Source organism: Hyaena hyaena, unplaced genomic scaffold, assembly GCF_003009895.1.
Source record: "Hyaena hyaena isolate Hyena2069 unplaced genomic scaffold, ASM300989v1 scaffold_150, whole genome shotgun sequence".
Taxonomy (NCBI): Eukaryota; Metazoa; Chordata; class Mammalia; order Carnivora; family Hyaenidae; genus Hyaena; species Hyaena hyaena.
The window spans coordinates 2,260,628-2,278,574 of NW_024080782.1; the positions used below are offsets into that span (position 1 = coordinate 2,260,628).

A 17,947-nucleotide genomic window follows, 5' to 3' on the forward strand; every position below is an offset into this window, starting at 1 on the left:
TTTTTAGATTTTTTTTTCCTTTTTTTCCAGTTTTGTTAGATACTATAATGTCCTCAAGCGTATTTTTCTTTGTATTTATTCTGCGTGGTGATTGTAGTGCTCCTTTAATCTATGACTTGATATTCATGAGTATTGGAAAATTCTTGACCACTCTTTCTTTAAATAGAGCCTCTTGTCATCTCTTATCCCATTTTGAGGCTCAAATTATTTGTATGTTAGATCATTTTACAATATTAGGTATGATGGCTATGCTCTCCTCTGCATTTTGTTTTTTTCTCCCCTCCATGCTTCAGCCTTGGTGTTTATTTATGTCTTTCAGTTCTCTAATCCCCATTGCAAAGGATCCAATCTGCTGGTAATCCTATCAGTTGAGCTCTTAATTGCAGTTGTTATATTTTTCAGGTGTAGAATTTCCATAAATAGTTTTCATAGATTCTAGTAAATTCTGGAAACATTTATTTATACTTAATAAATATACTTTATAATAAATATAAAAAATATAACATTTTGTTAAGTATATTACTTATAGTCATTTTAAAGTCCATGTATGATAACTCCAATACCTGTGTCACTTGTGATTTTATTTCTAAACATATGTTCTTTCTCCTGGTCGTGGTGCCTTTTTGCATATTAATTTTTTATTGACATATAATTTGCCTGCCATATAATTTACTATTTTAAAGGGTTGAATCTAGTGGTTTTTAGTAAATTATAAAACATGCAGCAATTGCCACTAATTCCAAAACATTTCCAGTACTCCAAAAAGATATCCTATACCCATCAGCGATCAAACAGCCAAACTTCCAAGTGGTTGCACCATTTTATATTCCCAACAGCAATATGAAGGCTCCAGTTTTTTCCATATCCTTGTCCACACTTGTTACTGTCAGATTTTTTAATTATATTTATATAAGTAGTGTGACTTTTATAACTCATTTCTAAGACCTAGTGAGGAAGTGGATTTAGAAAACTGGGAGAGTGAGCAGCGTAGGATGGCTATCATTTATTTCATCTGTATAACAAGGGGTTTAGCAGTGCAATTCACTAGGATAAGGAATTCAGAAGGAAGATATCATGGGTGTGTATGTTAAGTTCATGACACTAGGTAGAAATGTGTAGTAAGCAGATGGCTCTTAAAATTTATTATCAGGGCAAAGGGGTAAACTTCAGACATAAGTTTCAGCATCCTACTTTTCTTCTTCACTTTTTAAATTCCCAAAGGAACAGATGATAATTCATTGTACACTTTTGTTTTCAACTCGTTTCTCAACTTATCATCATGTCAATGCTGTTTAATTCCTCTACTTGTGCCCCTCATGCTTTTATTTCCAGACTTCCAAAATAGTTTTCCTTTCTGCTCTTCCCCTCTTATTTATGTATGTATGTATGTATGTATGTATGTATGTATGTATATATGTATTTATTTATTTATTTATATTTTTGAGAGAGAGTGTGTGAGCATGAGTGAGCAGAGGAGGGGCAGAGGGACAGGGAGAGAATCTTAAGCAGGCTCTATGCTCAGTGCAGGGCCCAAAGTAGGGCTTGATCTCATGACCACGAGATCATGACCTGAGTCAAAATCAAAAGTGGGACACTTAACTGACTGACCAGCCACCAACTGACTGAAAGAAGGTGTCCCTGTTCTTTCCCCTTTTAATTTACTCTTCTGAAGGCAGTAAGATGATCATGTCATTCCTTTGTTCAAAGACCTCAATGGCTTTCCATTACCTTGAGAACAAAGTGCAGAAATATGAAACTTAATGCAGCCATAAACACCAAAAAGATGAATTGCCTGCTTGTTCTGCATCACATTCCTTAACAGTCTTTTCCCCTACTTCATTTTTTATTTCCATCTTATTCTGACTCTTTTAAGTACACGTCTTAGTTATTATTTTCATGAACTGTTGAGCATAAGAGCAGGAATCCTCTCTCCCCTTCAGCAGCACTCAGTAGAGTCTGACACTGAATGTTTATTGAATGAATGACTACATACATACTTCACATTTTTCTACTTGCTTGCTTCTCTGTCTGTTGACTACTCCTTTTGCCTTTATGCCTCTAACTTTCATCCTTCAAAACTCAAATTTCAAGAGCTCCACAAACTTTCCTTTTTCTTTCCAATCACAATCGAACCCTACCTCCTCTGAGCTCTTAAAAGTATCTTGTCTACCCTTATGATTATATTGAGCCATGTGTTTTCTGTATACATCAGGCTTTATCATTTATGCTCTGTTGGGACAGTATATTCTTTGTGTATAGTACAAAACCTACAAAAAATACCTTGCACATAGTAAATAACTGGGTGATTTTAATCTGTGAAATATTAACTGGATGATTACAGGGAATATTCAAAGTATACTAGTGGAATTTTAACACTAGATTTGTAGCTAATACTAGAAAAGCAATTTGAAATTTTTAAAAACATTTCTATTTCTTGGTTGAAAACTTTGCATATATATAGCATATTATCAACAATATGTCAGAAATCAACAAACAGGGGCACCTGGGTGGCTCAGTTGGCTAAGAATCCCACTCTTGATTTTGGCTCAGGTCCTGATCTTATGGTTCATGGGACCAAGCTCCACATCAGGCTCTGTGTCGAGTATGGAACTGCTTGGGATTCTCTCTCTTTGCTCCCACCCCCCACCCTGCTCACATGCACAGTCTCACTCTCTTAAAATAAATAAACATTAAAAAACAAACAAACATAGTCTGATAAATGTTGCCACTTGAAAAAAATCAGTCTTTTTATTTTTAGACAGAATATGCTATACAAATTAGTCACATAGATATTACTTTAGCTCTCATTTTTGTTCAATCTATAGATGATAAAATAAACATAATGGAAAAGAAATCTTCACACTCCGATATATGGAATTCTTTTTTAAAAAAAATCTATTTCACATATTTAGGAGCTGTGATTAAATGGTAGTGAAGGATTTCAAACCAATCAAGTTTATGGGCTACATTAGAGCAAAATAAGTCCATATTTGCTGTGAATACTGCAGAAACTTGAAAAGTCATATTAGTTAGGAAAACCAAAAATAGGCCAAAGAAAATTTTCTGAGAAAATGGGGCACTAGAGTTATGTAGTTAGTAAGCTTAATACCAGAATAGCATAGCATGTTCAAAAGAGGGAATTTAATGATAGACAATTAACATTAGCATAAGGCAGGGCTCTTCCACTGTCAGGAGATAAGTGGCATGCTGATTATCAGAGTGAATGCCAGTTAACATATGGAAGGGAATTAAGCTTTCCCTACACTTGCTAAAGTGACCTCTCTGATATGCAATGGGTAATTAGGGCTTTCTAAAGGTTTGAGATTATATTAGCACATTTCTTTCTGAGTTCTGATTGCAGACCCATCACACTGACTTTTACAATATCTGAATAGGTTCTGCATTAATATTGTTACACATTTCTTATAATCATAAAACTCTTCCCTTGTGGATTGTATTTGAATAAAAGACTAAAGGGCTTTTTTTCTTTTTTTTTACATCATAGACAGAAAATCTTTTCCATTGTTGCTGACATTCAGTAATATTTTTATTCACTTTGAAGTTTTTCCCAATTACAGGATTCCTCCTCAGAATTTTTAAGTTTAGTAATGTCTGAGCTCTCAGTTAAACCTTCACTGTAAAAATTTCCTGTCCAGTGGTGTTTTTTTCTTAATGTAGCACAAGAGTTGAGCATTGATTAAAACCTTTTTCATAATCCTCAATAGCATTTCTAAGACTTTTTTCTGGTCTAGTGTCTCCAGTACTGAATAAAGTTGGTGTATACTCTAAAGCTTCTCCCACATTCATCACATTTAGACTGTCTTCCCCAGAATGGATTATCTCATGATCAATAAGATCAGAGAGCTGGCTAAAACTTCTGTTGCAATGAACACACCTGTGGGGTGTCTCCCTGGTGTGGATTCCCTGGTGTTCAATAAGTTCAGTGCATGTGCTGAAGGCTTTCCCACATGCATCACATTTATAGGGCTTTTCACTAGTGTGGATTCTTTGATGGTTAATGAGATCGGAGCGCCGACTAAAGCTTTTGCCACACTGATCACATGAATATGGTTTTTCCCCAGTGTGGATCCTCTGATGTAGGATAAGAGCTGAGCACTGACTGAAAGCCTTTCCACACTCCTGACATTTATATGGTTTCTCCCCAGTGTGGATTCTCTGGTGTTTGATAAGGTCTGAGTTCTGGCTGAAACTTTTGTTGCACTGTGTGCATGGGTATGGTTTTTCTCCAGTGTGGATTCTCTGATGAAGAATAAGGTCAGAACTCTGACTGAAGGCTTTCTCACAATGATCACAATGATAGGGCTTTTCCCCAGAGTGCACTCTCTGATGTTTAGTGAGGTCTGAGCTTTGACTAAAACTTTTACTGCACTGGTTACACCCATATGGCTTCTCTCCAGTATGTATTCTTTGATGTTTAACAAGGTCAGAACGACGACTAAAACTTTTAGTACAATCACTACATGGATAGGGTTTCTCTCCAGTGTGGATTCTCTGATGTAGAATAAGATTTGAGCTCTGACTGAAGGTTTTCCCACATTCATCACATTCATAGGGCTTCTCACCTGTATGAATTCTATGATGTTTTACAAGGTCCGATCTTCGACTAAACATTTTACTGCACTGGCTACACGGGTAAGGTTTCTCTCCTGTGTGAATTCGCTGGTGATTCATAAGATCTGAAAGCCTACTGAAGGTTTTGCTACACTGATTACATGGATAGGGTTTCTCTCCAGTGTGAATTCTCTGATGCAGAATAAGGACTGAGCTCTGATTAAAAGCTTTACCGCATTCATTACATTTATAGGGTTTCTCTCCAGTGTGAATCCTACGATGTTTAATAAGGTCTGAGTTCTGGCTGAAACTTTTGCTACACTGATTACATGGATAAGGTTTCTCCCCAGTGTGGATTCTCTGATGCAGAATAAGATCTGAGCTCTGACTGAAGGCTTTCCCACACACATCACATTTATATGGTTTCTCTCCAGTGTGGATTCTTTGATGTTTAATAACATCAGAACTCTGACTAAAATGTTTGTTACACTGGTTACATGTGTAAGGCTTCTCTCCAGTATGGATTCTCTGATGCTTAACCAGGTCTGAGCGCTGACTAAAACTTTTACTACAATGACTGCACTGATAGGGTTTTTCTCCTGTATGGATTCTCTGATGGATAATAAGATCGGAACTCTGACTGAAGGCTTTCCCACATTCATCACATTTATAAGGTTTTTCACCAGTGTGTACCCTTTGATGTTTAATAAGATCTGAGCTCCGACTGAAACTTTTAATACACCAAGTACAAGGATAGGGTTTCTCCCCAGTATGAATTCTCTGATGCAGAACCAGAGCTGAGCTCACACTAAAAGCCTTTCCACACTTATCACATTCATAGGGTTTCTCCCAATGGGTTCTTCGATGCCTAATAAGGCCTGTACTCCAAGCAAAGCTTTGCCCACATTCATCACAGTTGTGTTGTCTTTTTTTAAAGAGGTTTTGATCCTTTTCACTTAATTTATCTCCAAATTCACAGAATCCTCTGCTTTCAGAATCCTGGAGAACATCATCTCTGGGGTTGCCAGACTCTTCAGGCAATGATTTGATTTTTGTTGTAACTTCCTCCTCTGAAGCCACCTCTCCAATCTTGGTCTTAGTCTCACCATCTAGAACAATAAAAAATCCAAATGGAATGTATTCTCCATAATGTAAGAAAGTTTGAGGTGAAACAGATTTGTATTTACCTATAAAATGCCATCACAATAGGAGAGTGCTCCAAAACACTGAAAATTATCCTCCAAAAGAGAAATTAGGGAGAATCAATAAGTATTAGATCATAATAACCATTTATTGAAGTGGTTTACCAGATATATTCTGTATATATTTGTCACAGGAGATCTGGGAATACTGAAACCTAGTTGTAGTAATTATGAAAGTTTGACTAAAAGCTAATATGCAAGCAATTAATTAACCTAAGTAAGGTAAACAATGTGAAAGAGTATTTGCAGTGGGAGGGAGGAAGTGGAGGAGGAGGCAGTGGCAGCCTGGCTGTCACTGAGAGGACCACTAACCAGGCTGATCAGAGGCTGCTATTAGGGGAAAGAAGAAAGTATTAATGTCCAGGAATGGTCAGGACAGAATCTTGAATTTTCAAAAATAGGTCTATATAATCTCCCATCTCTTTTGTCCTGATTATTACAAGGAAGTGGCTATGAAAATATGATCCTATCTTGGGAAGAGCCATATTCAGTAACCAGACTTCCTAAATATAGAGTGTAAACCAGGAAAAGATCAAAAATCTCTTCTGAGTTGATTTTTGAGGAGGCCATTCCTATGCTTAACAATACCAGATGTCCGTGATGGTAGGAATTCCAGGGGAATTTTTGACTTTCAGCCCCCTGTTAAATGGTGTTTACTATAAAAGGCATACTATGGTCAGACTGCAAATGGTCTAGAGAGTTGAAAACATGGCACAGGTTAATTTCAAAGGCAAAAGTAAAATATCTCATGTCTCTAAGTAAAGGCTTCTTGCTTTACCAGAGGCAAGGGCATTGGAAAAAGTAGTTTATGGGTAAATCTAAATGTGTACTGACTGACTTAAGTAACATGAATGAAGTCTTATGGAGTTTACAATATACAGAGAATTAAAATACATGGCAAAAATAGCACAAGAGGAGGGAGGTACATAAAACGAAAATATTTTAAGATCTTTGGATTGTCCTAGAAATAGTAAACTAAGATAAAACTGTAATAAATCAAAAGTATATGTTGTAATAGGTTTAAGGCAGCCTATTTCAACCAGGGTTCCATAAGAGAATAAAGCAGAAATGATTTGCCCATTTTCTTAATTCTACCAAAATTGGTACACAGCTAGTACCATAATAGATAAGCATTGGTGCTTAATTCTTACAGAATAGTATCAGAAAAAGGTTGCTATGAGGTAACAATTAAGTACAATAAAAGGATGTAGAAACAATAAGCTAATAGAGAAAAAAATGGAAAAACAAAAGAACCTGATGTAAAATTGGGCAAAAAAGGAGAAAAAAAAAAGAAACGAAAGATGGGATAAATAAAAACAAATAAGAAGATAATATATTTACTTTTTTCTTCTTTTTAAAAAAATGTTTATTTATTTTTGACAGAGAGAGACATAGAGCAAGCAGGGGAAGGACAGAGAGAGAGAGGGAGACAGAGAATCCCAAGCAGGCTCTGTATCACCAGTGTAGAGCCAAATGCAGGGCTCAAATTCACAAACTGTGAGATCATGACCTGAGCTGAAACCAAGAGCTGAATGCTTAACTGACTGAGATACCCAGGTGCATCAAGAATATGGTATATTTAAATTCAAACATCAATTATGTTATATGTAAATTAACTACTCCAATACAAAGCAAAGAAAAAGCAACAGCTAACAACATACTTAATGGTTAAACATTGAATGCTCTTCTCCTAGGAACAAGGAAGCAAAATAAGGATACTCTCTCTTACCACTTCTATTCAACACTGTATAATCTCTATTCAATATTACTAGCCAATGCAACAAGACAAGAAAAATAACTGAGATACAAATAAGAAAAAAGTCAAGTTGTCTTTATTTATAGACTACATAATCATGTATACAGTAAATTCTAAAGTGTGTCAAAAAAGTTATTAGACCTTGTACATGAGTTTATTAGAGTAATATACAAAACCCAATTGTATACTAGCCATGAACAATTAAAGCCTAAAATTAAAAACTTCTTTTTGGTGGGGGGGCACCTGGATGGCTCAGCTGGTTGAGTATCCAACTTCAGCTCAGGTCATGATCTCATGGTTCAGGAATTCAAGCCCCACACTGGGCTCTGTGCTGACAGCTCAGAGTCTGGAGCTGCCTGCTCAGATTTTGTGTCTCCCTCTCTCTCTGCCCCTCCCCCACTCATGCTCTCTCTCTCAAAAATAAACATTAAAAAAATTAAACACAAGTGGTTTCAATGCTTTTATTCTCTTCAAACAAAACAAAAAAATTTTTTTAAGTAGACTTTGCACCCAACATGAAGTCCAACATGCTTGAACTCACGACCCTGAGATCAAGACCTGAGCTGAGATTAAGAGCCAGACACTCAATCAACTGAGCCACCCAGGTGCCCCTAAAATCATTTTTTAATTGCACCAAAAATGAAATATTTAAAAAGGAATTCAACAAAATATGTGTGATATCTTTATAATGAAAATTACAAAACATTGCTGAGAGAAGTTAAAAAAGACCTAATAAACAGAAATATATGCCATCATTTATGGAAAGATAGATTTAATATTAAGATGATGGAATCATTCCCAATATGATCTATAGATCCAACGCAACCCCAATCAAAACCTCAGCAGTCTTTTTTGTAGAAATTGACAAACTGATTATAAACTTTATGCACAGAAGTTTCTTGGAAAAGAAAAACAAAATTGGACAAGTTATGCTACCTGATTTCAAGTTTTATTATAAGTCTACAGTAATCAAAGCAGTGCATAATGTCAGATATATCTATAAATAGAATAAGACTGAGTCCATAAATATAGGTGCCTGGGTGGTTCAGCTGGTTAAGTGTCTGACTTCAGCTCAGGTCATGATCTCATGGTTTGTGAGTTTGAATGGCATCAGGCTCTCTGCTGTCAGCATGTAGCCCGCTTCGGATCCCCTGTCCCTCTCTCTCTCTGCCTCTCCACTCCTCAAAAATAAATAATTAAACATAAAAAAAAGACTTAGTCCATAAATAGATCCAAACATATATGTAAAATTGATTGCCAAGAAAGTTGCCAAGACAATTCAATGGTGAAAGGACAGTCTGTTCAACAAAAAGTGTTAGAACTGAACAATAAGATAAATTAGCCCTCTCTCCTTATGCTATACATAAATATTAACTAGAAATGTAATATAAATCTAAACAGAAAAACTAAAACTATAAAACTTCCAGAAGAAAACAAGGTATAGATGACCAAAGTTAATGCACAGACCTATGAGTAAATAAATCTGTGCTGTTTAAGCCACCCAGTCTGTGATACTTTGTTAAGTAAAGCCTATTTGAAGCCTTAGCAGACAAATAGAGCATGTTTTTGAACTCTATACATTTATAGAATTATATCACATATATTCTGTAACTTGCTTTTTTTGTTCAATATTATGTTTGGAAGACTCATCCATATTCATGTGTGTGGCTCTCATTCTCCTTCAATGGACAATAACATTTTGTTTCTTTAAGCAATGCTGATATGAATCTGCTGGTACATTTATTTCGATGCACACATCAAGTATTTCTCCAGGTTACATAAGCTTAGAATCAGAATTTTGGGGTCTCACTGTTGAGTGTACGAGTTCATATTGCTCTATATTCTAACCGATATTAAGTTTGTTCTTTTTTTTTTTTAATTTTTTTTTATGTTTTTTTATTTATTTATTTATTTATTTCTAGTAGAGAGAGAGAGACAGCGTGAGCAGGGGAGGGTCAGAGAGAGAGGGAGTCACAGACTGAAACAGGCTCCAGGCTCTGAGCTGGCAGTCAGCACAGAGCCCGACGCGGGGCTCGAACCCACGAACCGCGAGATCATGACCCAAGCGAAAGTCGGACGCTTAACCGACTAAGCCACCCAGGCGCCCCAAGTCTGTTCTTTTTTTTAACCCATTGCAATCAGGTTTTTTATTTCCTTAACTCCATCAAAACCGCACTTACTAGGATTCCTAATAAGCTCTATCTTGACAAATCCAATTCTCAATCTTACTATTATTTGATATAGTCGATTACTCTCTTCTTAAAACATTTGTTTTATTCTTGCTAACATACCTTTCTTCTACTCTCCATACAATAGAGTGATCTTTATATGTTATTATCATGTATAAAATGCTCCAACGGTTTCCTTTCACACTGGGAATAAATTCCATGTCCTTACTATGGCTTGAAGGTCCCAACTCATCCTTTTTCTCTGTGTTCTCATTTCATTCCACAACCACCCCTATTTTCTGTCTACTCAAAACTGACCCTGTTCCTACTACATCAAAAGGTCCCTGGCATTTGCTATTCCCTCTGCCTGAAACAGTCTTCTCTCAGAAAGTCATGGGGCTTGTTCTTTCCTTCACTTCTGTCTCTAACCAACTGCTATCACCTCAGAAAGGGACAATACCTGGTGAGACCTGCATTTTTGAGGAGAGAGATACCACAGTTGAATGTGCTGAAATAACCAGTATGAGTAACTTGTAAGGTTATTTTTGAGTGAGACTCAAGAGTAAAAGAAGGCTCTGAAGAGGTCCTGGTTGCAATGCAAGTTGTCCTGTCACAGGACTTTATTAATCAGGACAACCAATGGTATTAGAAATGTCTGCAGCAGGGGCGCCTGGGTGGCTTAGTCGGCTAAGCGTCCGACTTTCGCTTGGGTCATGATCTCGTGGTTCGTGGGTTCGAGCCGCGCATTGGGTTCTGTGCTGACTGCCAGCTCAGAGCCTGGAGCCTGTTTCAGTCTGTGACTTCCTCTCTCTCTGACCCTCCCCTGCTCATGCTGTCTCTCTCTCTCCTAGAAATAAATAAAACATTTAAAAAAAAAAAAAAAAAAGAAATGTCTGCAGCAGTCAGGGATGCTGTATTAAGCCTCTTGCAAGCTTGTAAAAGAGAACTATAGTGGAGTAAGGCCATACTCCCTTCAGCCAACAACCATTTTTTAGGTGAATGGCAGACCCTGGCTTGCACTTGGGCACTAACAGAGACTTCATGCTTGACCACAGAGCACCAAATGACTATTACAAACTGACCATTGTGAACTAGCTATTTGATCCATCAAATCATGAAACTGGATATACAAACCAGCATTCCAATATAAAAGCAAGTCTGGAAGACAAATTCTATGTGCTAGTGACTTGGGCTGCCATAGTACCTTTTCCAATTGCTCCACTACCCCTCTCCATTAGCCTACATTCATGGCCTGATGGAAATTCTCTCTTACCAGTTAACAGAGGAGAAAAAGTACAAAATGGGTTTATAGATGGGCCTGACCAGTGTGTGGACACTAGCTGAAAATGATCTTTTACTTATTCCCTGACTCTGGAGTGACCTGAAACACACTGGTAAAGGCAAATCCTCCCAGTAGGCAGAATTTCATGTATACATCTGGTTGTCCATTTTCATGGAAGGCAATACAGCCTAAGATACATGTCTATATTGATTCATGGATAGTGACTAATGGATTATATAATTAGTTAGGTACCTCAAAGAACAAGGCTGTTAGACTAGAAATAAGGATTCTGGAAGAACATTTTGAGGCTAGGTCTCCTAGAATGAGGAAAAAAATGAATATATATTTGTGCCCTGGGTAAATACTCACCAAAGGGCATTCTCTGTAAAAAGCCTCTCAATCAGATGGACTCAGTGATTCATGTTATGAATGTCAATTAGCCTTTTTCACAAATGCTTGCCCAATGGATTTATGTACAAAATGGTCATGGCAGCAGGAATGGAGGCTATGAATGGGTTCAACAATATGGACATCTACTTATCAAGGCTGATATGCCTATCATCACAGCTATACGCCTATGCAGTCAACTGCTGGGTCCAATATTGAGCCCCTAATAAGGTTCCTGGAGGGGAACTAGCCAGCAACTAGGGGACAGATTCATTACACTTGACCTCTTCTATCATTGAGAGGGCAACAATTTGTTTTCAAAGGACTAAATAGACAGCCCAGAAAGAAATTAGCATTGACTTAAGAGAATGTGTATTATTATCATGGTAATTCTGTACAATACTGTCTCCAAAGGAGTTATTTTATAGGGAAGGAAGTACAGCAACAAGCTCATATACGTGTAATTCATGGGTCTTACCACATTTCCCATCACCCAGAAGTAAGTTTCAATAATAGTGGAATGATATACTGAAGGCTCAGTTACAGTACCAGCCAGGCAACAACCCCCTGATAAATTTGGGGTGCTGTCATACAGGATGCAATATATGCCTTAAGCCAGAGGACAATAAACAGTGTTGCCTTCTCCACGGGTAGAATATATGGGAATAGGAGCCAAGGGTAAAGTGGTAATAAATATCTCTTCTTACTATATAACTAATAATCCACTTACATTATTTTTACTTTCTATCCCATAATCTTGGGTTTGGTGGTTTTAGGGTTCTGGTTCTCAGAGGAGAAATACTTCTACCATGGAATAAAGTCATGATTTTGTTAAATTTGAATCTGAGACCGCTTCCTGGCCATTTTGTACTCCTCATGCAGCTGAACCAACAGGCAAAGGAAGTATCATTCTACTGGCCAGCATGACTGATACCAATTGCTACTGGGGAACTGGCTGCTGCTATATACTAAGAGCAAAGAACAATATGTGTAGGCCTCAGAGGATTCAATGGAGGTGCTTCCCAGTTTTCTCATATCTAAATTGCCCAGTCAATGATAAACTGAAGCAATATGGAAGAGACAGGATCAAGGACTCTGATCATCCAGGAAAAAAGGTTCCTGTTACTAAACTAGGTAAAGAACTTTGCCACTAAGATTCTGGCAGAGGGTACAGACAATATGGAATGGGTGATGGAAGAAGATAGTTATGATTATCAGTTTTGGCTTTGTGAATAGTAAAAACTATAGCAGTTATTTTAAGGTAATTATTCCTTTCCCCACTCTTCCTCAGTACTTATATGAAGAGCACCAGTGGCAGTGATGCTTATGTTTCAGATGGGAATATAATTTGATTACAAGTCAACCTGCGAAGAAATGGTAGCTTCAGAGACTGTTTTTCTGCTAAATTGGGAACATAATCCAAACAAAGAACAAAAGCAAATATTATAGATTAAAAGGGGTGGACTGTAATGGGATATTTCCCTTTCCGTCCTCTAGATCTACTGCTTACTTTGCTCTGTGCTTCAGAAGGCTGATACCAGTATATGGACTGCAGCTCTTGGGGTTCTGTGTCCTCTGGCTTGCAGTTAGATTTGGCCCAAAGTAGGAGGAGAATTGTAGAATGACCAGCTATCCTGGGTTGTCCAAAAACAGAGGTGGTTCTTGGGATATGGGACTTTTATTGCTAAATCCCAGGGAAACTGGGATCTAGCTCTTCACTCTACATTCTGGCTCTCTTCTTGCAGAGCCAGGAGCTGGCAGTGTTTCTTTGAGCAAAGGCCATGGCTCCTATTGGCAGTTCTACCCTACAACTATACTCTCCAGGATCTGGTAATTAGTCTCTTCCTTTGTAACTTTAGGACTAAAGGTAGCAACTGCTCCTCATTTTTTTGTTGTTGTTGTTTTTGGTTTTGGTCCCAAGGTTGTTCTCTATCCTTAGTTAATTTCTGTAATACTGCCCATCCTTTTCATGAAACATTGAATTACCTAATTTGCATTCAAACCATCTGTTTCCTGCTAGAATCCTGACTTATACATCCCGGTTTATTTTCTTCATAACTATTATCACTATCTATACTCTCATATATTTATTTATTTATTTATTGTTTCTCCCACCAGAATGTAATCTCCTTGAGCGCAAAGGCTTTACCTTTTCAGTTCACTGCTATATGCCCAGGACTTATAATCATGCCCGCAGAGAGTTAACACTCAGTAACTAATCATAGTATATGATTAGTAATAATTAATAAGCTATAGTCTGATCAACTAATACACTTTATCAACAATAGGTATTTGTTGAATAGTTAATTAAATTATTTGAAGGATACATTAATGTGAGCAGTGACTGTCTCTAGATGGTGGAGCTGTAGATTAATTTTTGTTTTGTACTTTTCTGTATTTTATAAATGTACTTTATGTAATTATATTACTCTATAGTAAAAAAAAGTTATTTTACACATACTCTAAAAGACACAAACACATACAATATGTATATTAATGTATGTAAAACTGAAAGGAGACCCAATTCCTCAGTGATTCTCAGGAAAAATGAGAGCTAGATTCCTTAGAATAGATTCTTTTTTTTTAATTTTTAAAAAATGTTTTATTTATTTCTGAGAGAGAGAAAGAGGCAGCGTGAACAGGGGAAGGTCAGAGAGAGAGGGAGACACAGAATGTTAAGCAGGTTCCAGGCTCTGAGCTATCAGCACAGAGCCCGATGTGGGGCTCTAACCCACACACCATGAGATCATGACCTGAGCTGAAGTTGGACGCTTAACCGACTGAGCCACCCAGGTGTCCTAGAATAGATTCTTTAGGTAAGACAAGTACCAAATACAGAAGACAGAAACAAAATAAAATAGAGATACTTCAAAACATAAAGAGGCAGAAGATCTAGAGTAAAAGAAAATGACAATAGAGGATGAATTTCACAGGCAAAATGGCAGCCATGGGAAGACCAAAATCAGAATGCAGCAAAATATGATGTGGGAATGAGACCCTGCAAAACATCTGAATAAAGTCAGGATTAACATTATCTTACTAAAAACAGCAGTGCACCTGTCCAGCCTGTGCTCAGAGCTTTATATATGGGAATATCATTAGGGCTTGTGGTGTTTGTTATAGTAGTAATCCTATCTCCAAATAACTATGCCCTTGTGTAGTTCTCTTCCACAATGACTCTGGAACTGGTCATGTGATTTCCTTTGGTCAGTACAACACAAGCAGGTTAGAAAAGTGCCTGTGCATTGTAGAGCTTTCCCACTCTCTGTATGGGAAACTGGCTGCCCTGTGAAACAGACTGGGCTAGCCTGCTGCAGATACATGACTCACACCATACCTGGCACGAACAGCCAGACATGTATGACTGCTACCAACTCAGACCATGGCCCTAGCTGAGCCACTAGATGACTGCATGAGTGATCCCAGGCAACCAGGAGAAAAACTGCCCAGCTGAACCCAGCCTAAGTTGACGACACACAGAACCATAGGTCATCATAGAAAATAATACGGTTTAAATATGTCTGATGTTTTGGAGCGCCTGGGTGGGTCAGTCTGACTTCAGCTTAAGTCATGATCTCCCAGCTGGTGAGTTCAAACCCTGCATCAGGCTGTGTGCCATCAGCATGGAGACCACGTCTGATTCTCTGTCCCCTTCTCTCTCTGCTTCTCTGGCTCTCCTCCACTCTCATGTGTATATGTGTGTGTGTGTGTGTGTGTGCGTGTGTGCATGTGCACGCATGCACAGATGTGCTCGCTCTCTCTCAAAAATAAGTAAACATTTAAAAAAAAGGTCTGATGTTTTAGGTCACTAAGTTTTGGGGTTCTTTATTATGTAGTAATAGACACAATCCTCAAAATAACCTCCAAGGTATGAGTTATACTTATAAAATGGGGAAACAGAATCATGACAAAGCTAGTATTTGAATCCAGGCTGTCAGACTTCAAAACTTTAAACTATGCCCCTACAATACATAAAAAGGATGACCTGAAAAGATTTTTTTAGTGTTCATTTAGTTTTGAGAAAGAGAGACATAGCACGAGCAGGAGAAGGGCAGAGGGAAAGGGAGACACAGAATGGGAAGCAGGCTCCAGTCTCTGAGCTGGCAGCACTGGGCTCTCTCGGGGCTCAAACTCACAAGCTAGATCATAACCTGCGCTGAAGTTGGATGCTTAACTAACTGAGCCACCCAGGTGCCCCATAAAAGATGACCTGAGAAGATTTTAAAGGGAGAATATCAAACACTGACAGATTGGTGATAAAGTGGTTATAACAGGAAAAAAATGGGTAACTCTGGGGACTTAAGGAGAGGAGGGAACTCCATGAGAATCTGATTGCTAAAATTCACAATAAAGCCATGTGATGTGCTTGCAGCACTACAGTACTGCCTAATATAGTGAGGGTAGGCAATGAAGAATACCAACAGCACTTGAAAACGCTAATACAGGGGCGCCTGGGTGGCTTAGTCGGTTAAGCGTCCGACTTTCGCTTGGGTCATGATCTCGCGGTTCGTGGGTTCGAGCCCCGCGTCGGGCTCTGTGCTGACTGCCAGCTCAGAGCCTGGAGCCTCTTTCAGTCTGTGACTCCCTCTCTCTCTGACCCTCCCCTGCTCACGCTCTCTCTCTCTCTCTCTCCTAGAAATAAATAAAAAACATTAAAAAAAATTAAAAAAAAAAAAAAAAAAGAAAACGCTAATACAGCACCAGTAACAACCCTCCCCACCCTCTGAAACCATTAAGAAGGATAAAACACACTGCTTCTCACCTGACAGAAGGTGGTGTTCCTGAGATTCAGAATCGAAGTGGATCTCCATGGGCTGCAACTGGACACTTAACACCTCAGGGAGCAACTGGAGAATTACCATTTCCTTAGCAAGCTGTTCTTGTCCATATAGGAGTCTGAAGCCTGGAGGCAACTGGGCACCACTGGGCTTGGAAGAGAATCATGGTGGATACTGGAGATAAAGTTTCTGAGACTAGACCACCAGAAACATCCCCTAGATTGAAAAGAAGTGAAGGAGAAAACAAAATCTCATTTAATCTCCAAGTGCTTTTCTCTCAGAATTTACTAAGCTTCCTCCCTCATCATCCAGGAGTCAGGCGTTCTTTGGACATGTACTCTCCATCCCAAGTCTAGAGACCTTCAAACATAACTGGAGGTTAATGCTAACTGAAATAAAGGCATACTGGAAAGATACTGCAGGGGAGGGAAATGAAAATTTTTGTTCCAGCGGTTAACACTGTATTGGCTGCCTTTACCATACCGAACTGACATTACGGATCCCTCATCATTATCTGTTTTTATTTCCCTCTTTCCCTTCTTCCCAGCACTCACACGTGCAGGTTACTCTTTCCCGAGGCACGCTCGGCTCATCTGCGTGAACGCATCCCCTTCCTGATTCCACTTGCCCCCAAAGTTTCTGGTGTTCATTCAGGTGAACCCAAGGCCGAGCGGGCGCTGACCGGGGACCCAAAGCACACTAGGCCAAGGAGCCACCGAGCCCAGGAGCGGCGCCTGGGGGGACCCCAGAGGCCTAGACTCTCCATGAACACAACAAAATACACAGGGCTCCCTGGCGGCGCTGCAAGGCACAGGGGACATCACCCGAGTTCCTCGGCCTCCCGCGACCTGACACCACCCATACCCCGACTTGTTCTCCAGGTCGCTGTCAGGCCTCACATGCTGCGAACCCGCCATCGCCGCGTCCGCTCTAGGAATCTGGGAGGATTGCTCAGCTCTATGGCGCGGGACCTCGCAAGCGCGCACACGCAAGGGGGCGGCGGCCGCGGCGGGCTGCGGGTCGCGGCGGCTGTTTGCCGAGAGTTAACCCGTGAACCTCCGCGAAGCTGACCTCAGCCCAGCCGTAGCTAGCGACCTGGTGAGCCAGCGACAGGTACCTCGCTGCCCTATCTGCCGGTTCTTGGCGTGAATGTCGAAACATCTTTCACGAAAGATCTCTGGGGGCAGGGTAGGTTTTCTGACTACGTAATGAGTTCTTCCTTATTATCTTATTCATTTTGAATCCCCATTCCAAACCTTCCCTTCATATTCGCTCGTGTGCTTCCGTTCTAACTTTCTTCCTGCCCTCTCTGGTTTTTCCTGACCTCTGGTTTTTCCCTCAGAACAGTGGCGTGCCTCCAAACCATCTGGAAGCTGTGTTAAAATACTTTTTACTGGACCTCGTCCCCGGAGTTTACCACTTAGTAGGTCTGGGAGCCCAGGTTCAGGTGCTTGTGCTGTTGGCTCTGGGACCACACTTTGAGAACCATTGCCCTAAAAATAAGTAATAATCAGCAATTCCTGAATTGAGGGGAAGCTGGAGTTTCATGTACTTTGCCATCAATGAAGGCCACAGGGTCCATTTCTAAATAGCTTACTTAAGAGGAAATTAAAAAATATGTGGAGACAAATGAAAATGAAAACATAATAGTGCAGAAATCTTTGGGAGGCAGCAAAAGCTGCTCTAAGAGGGAAGTTTATAGCAATACAAATCTACTTCAAGAAACAAGAAAAGTCTCAAATAAATAACCTAATCTTACACCTATAGGAACTAGAAAAAGAACAAACGAGAATCAAAACCAG

The 17,947-nt window shown here is 39.2% G+C and overlaps 1 protein-coding gene across 2 annotated transcripts; it reads right to left on the bottom strand.

The window, feature by feature from the left end:
* Positions 1-3,218: 3,218 nt before the first annotated feature.
* Positions 3,219-17,098, bottom strand: LOC120236233 (zinc finger protein 271). Of its 2 annotated transcripts, none has more exons than XM_039238875.1 (3): positions 17,045-17,098; positions 16,130-16,361; positions 3,219-5,681 (listed from the first exon to the last, which is right to left on the bottom strand). In XM_039238875.1, exons 2-3 carry the CDS (start codon positions 16,227-16,229, stop codon positions 3,670-3,672), a joined length of 2,112 nt encoding a protein of 703 aa, XP_039094806.1. In that variant the 5' UTR covers positions 16,230-16,361; positions 17,045-17,098; the 3' UTR covers positions 3,219-3,669. The 2 variants fall into 2 exon arrangements, with proteins under 2 accessions (XP_039094806.1, XP_039094805.1); XM_039238874.1 differs by having other exon boundaries at positions 17,010-17,066.
* Positions 17,099-17,947: the final 849 nt, after the last annotated feature.

Bases quoted from the DNA above. Each gene is read 5' to 3' on its own strand.
- LOC120236233 (XM_039238875.1), bottom strand. From the start codon at position 16,229: ATGGTAATTCTCCAGTTGCTCCCTGAGGTGTTAAGTGTCCAGTTGCAG. The intron at 5,682-16,129 runs GTGAGAAGCAGT...TTATTGTTCTAG, and splicing joins GGAACACCACCTTCTGTCAG to ATGGTGAGACTAAGACCAAG.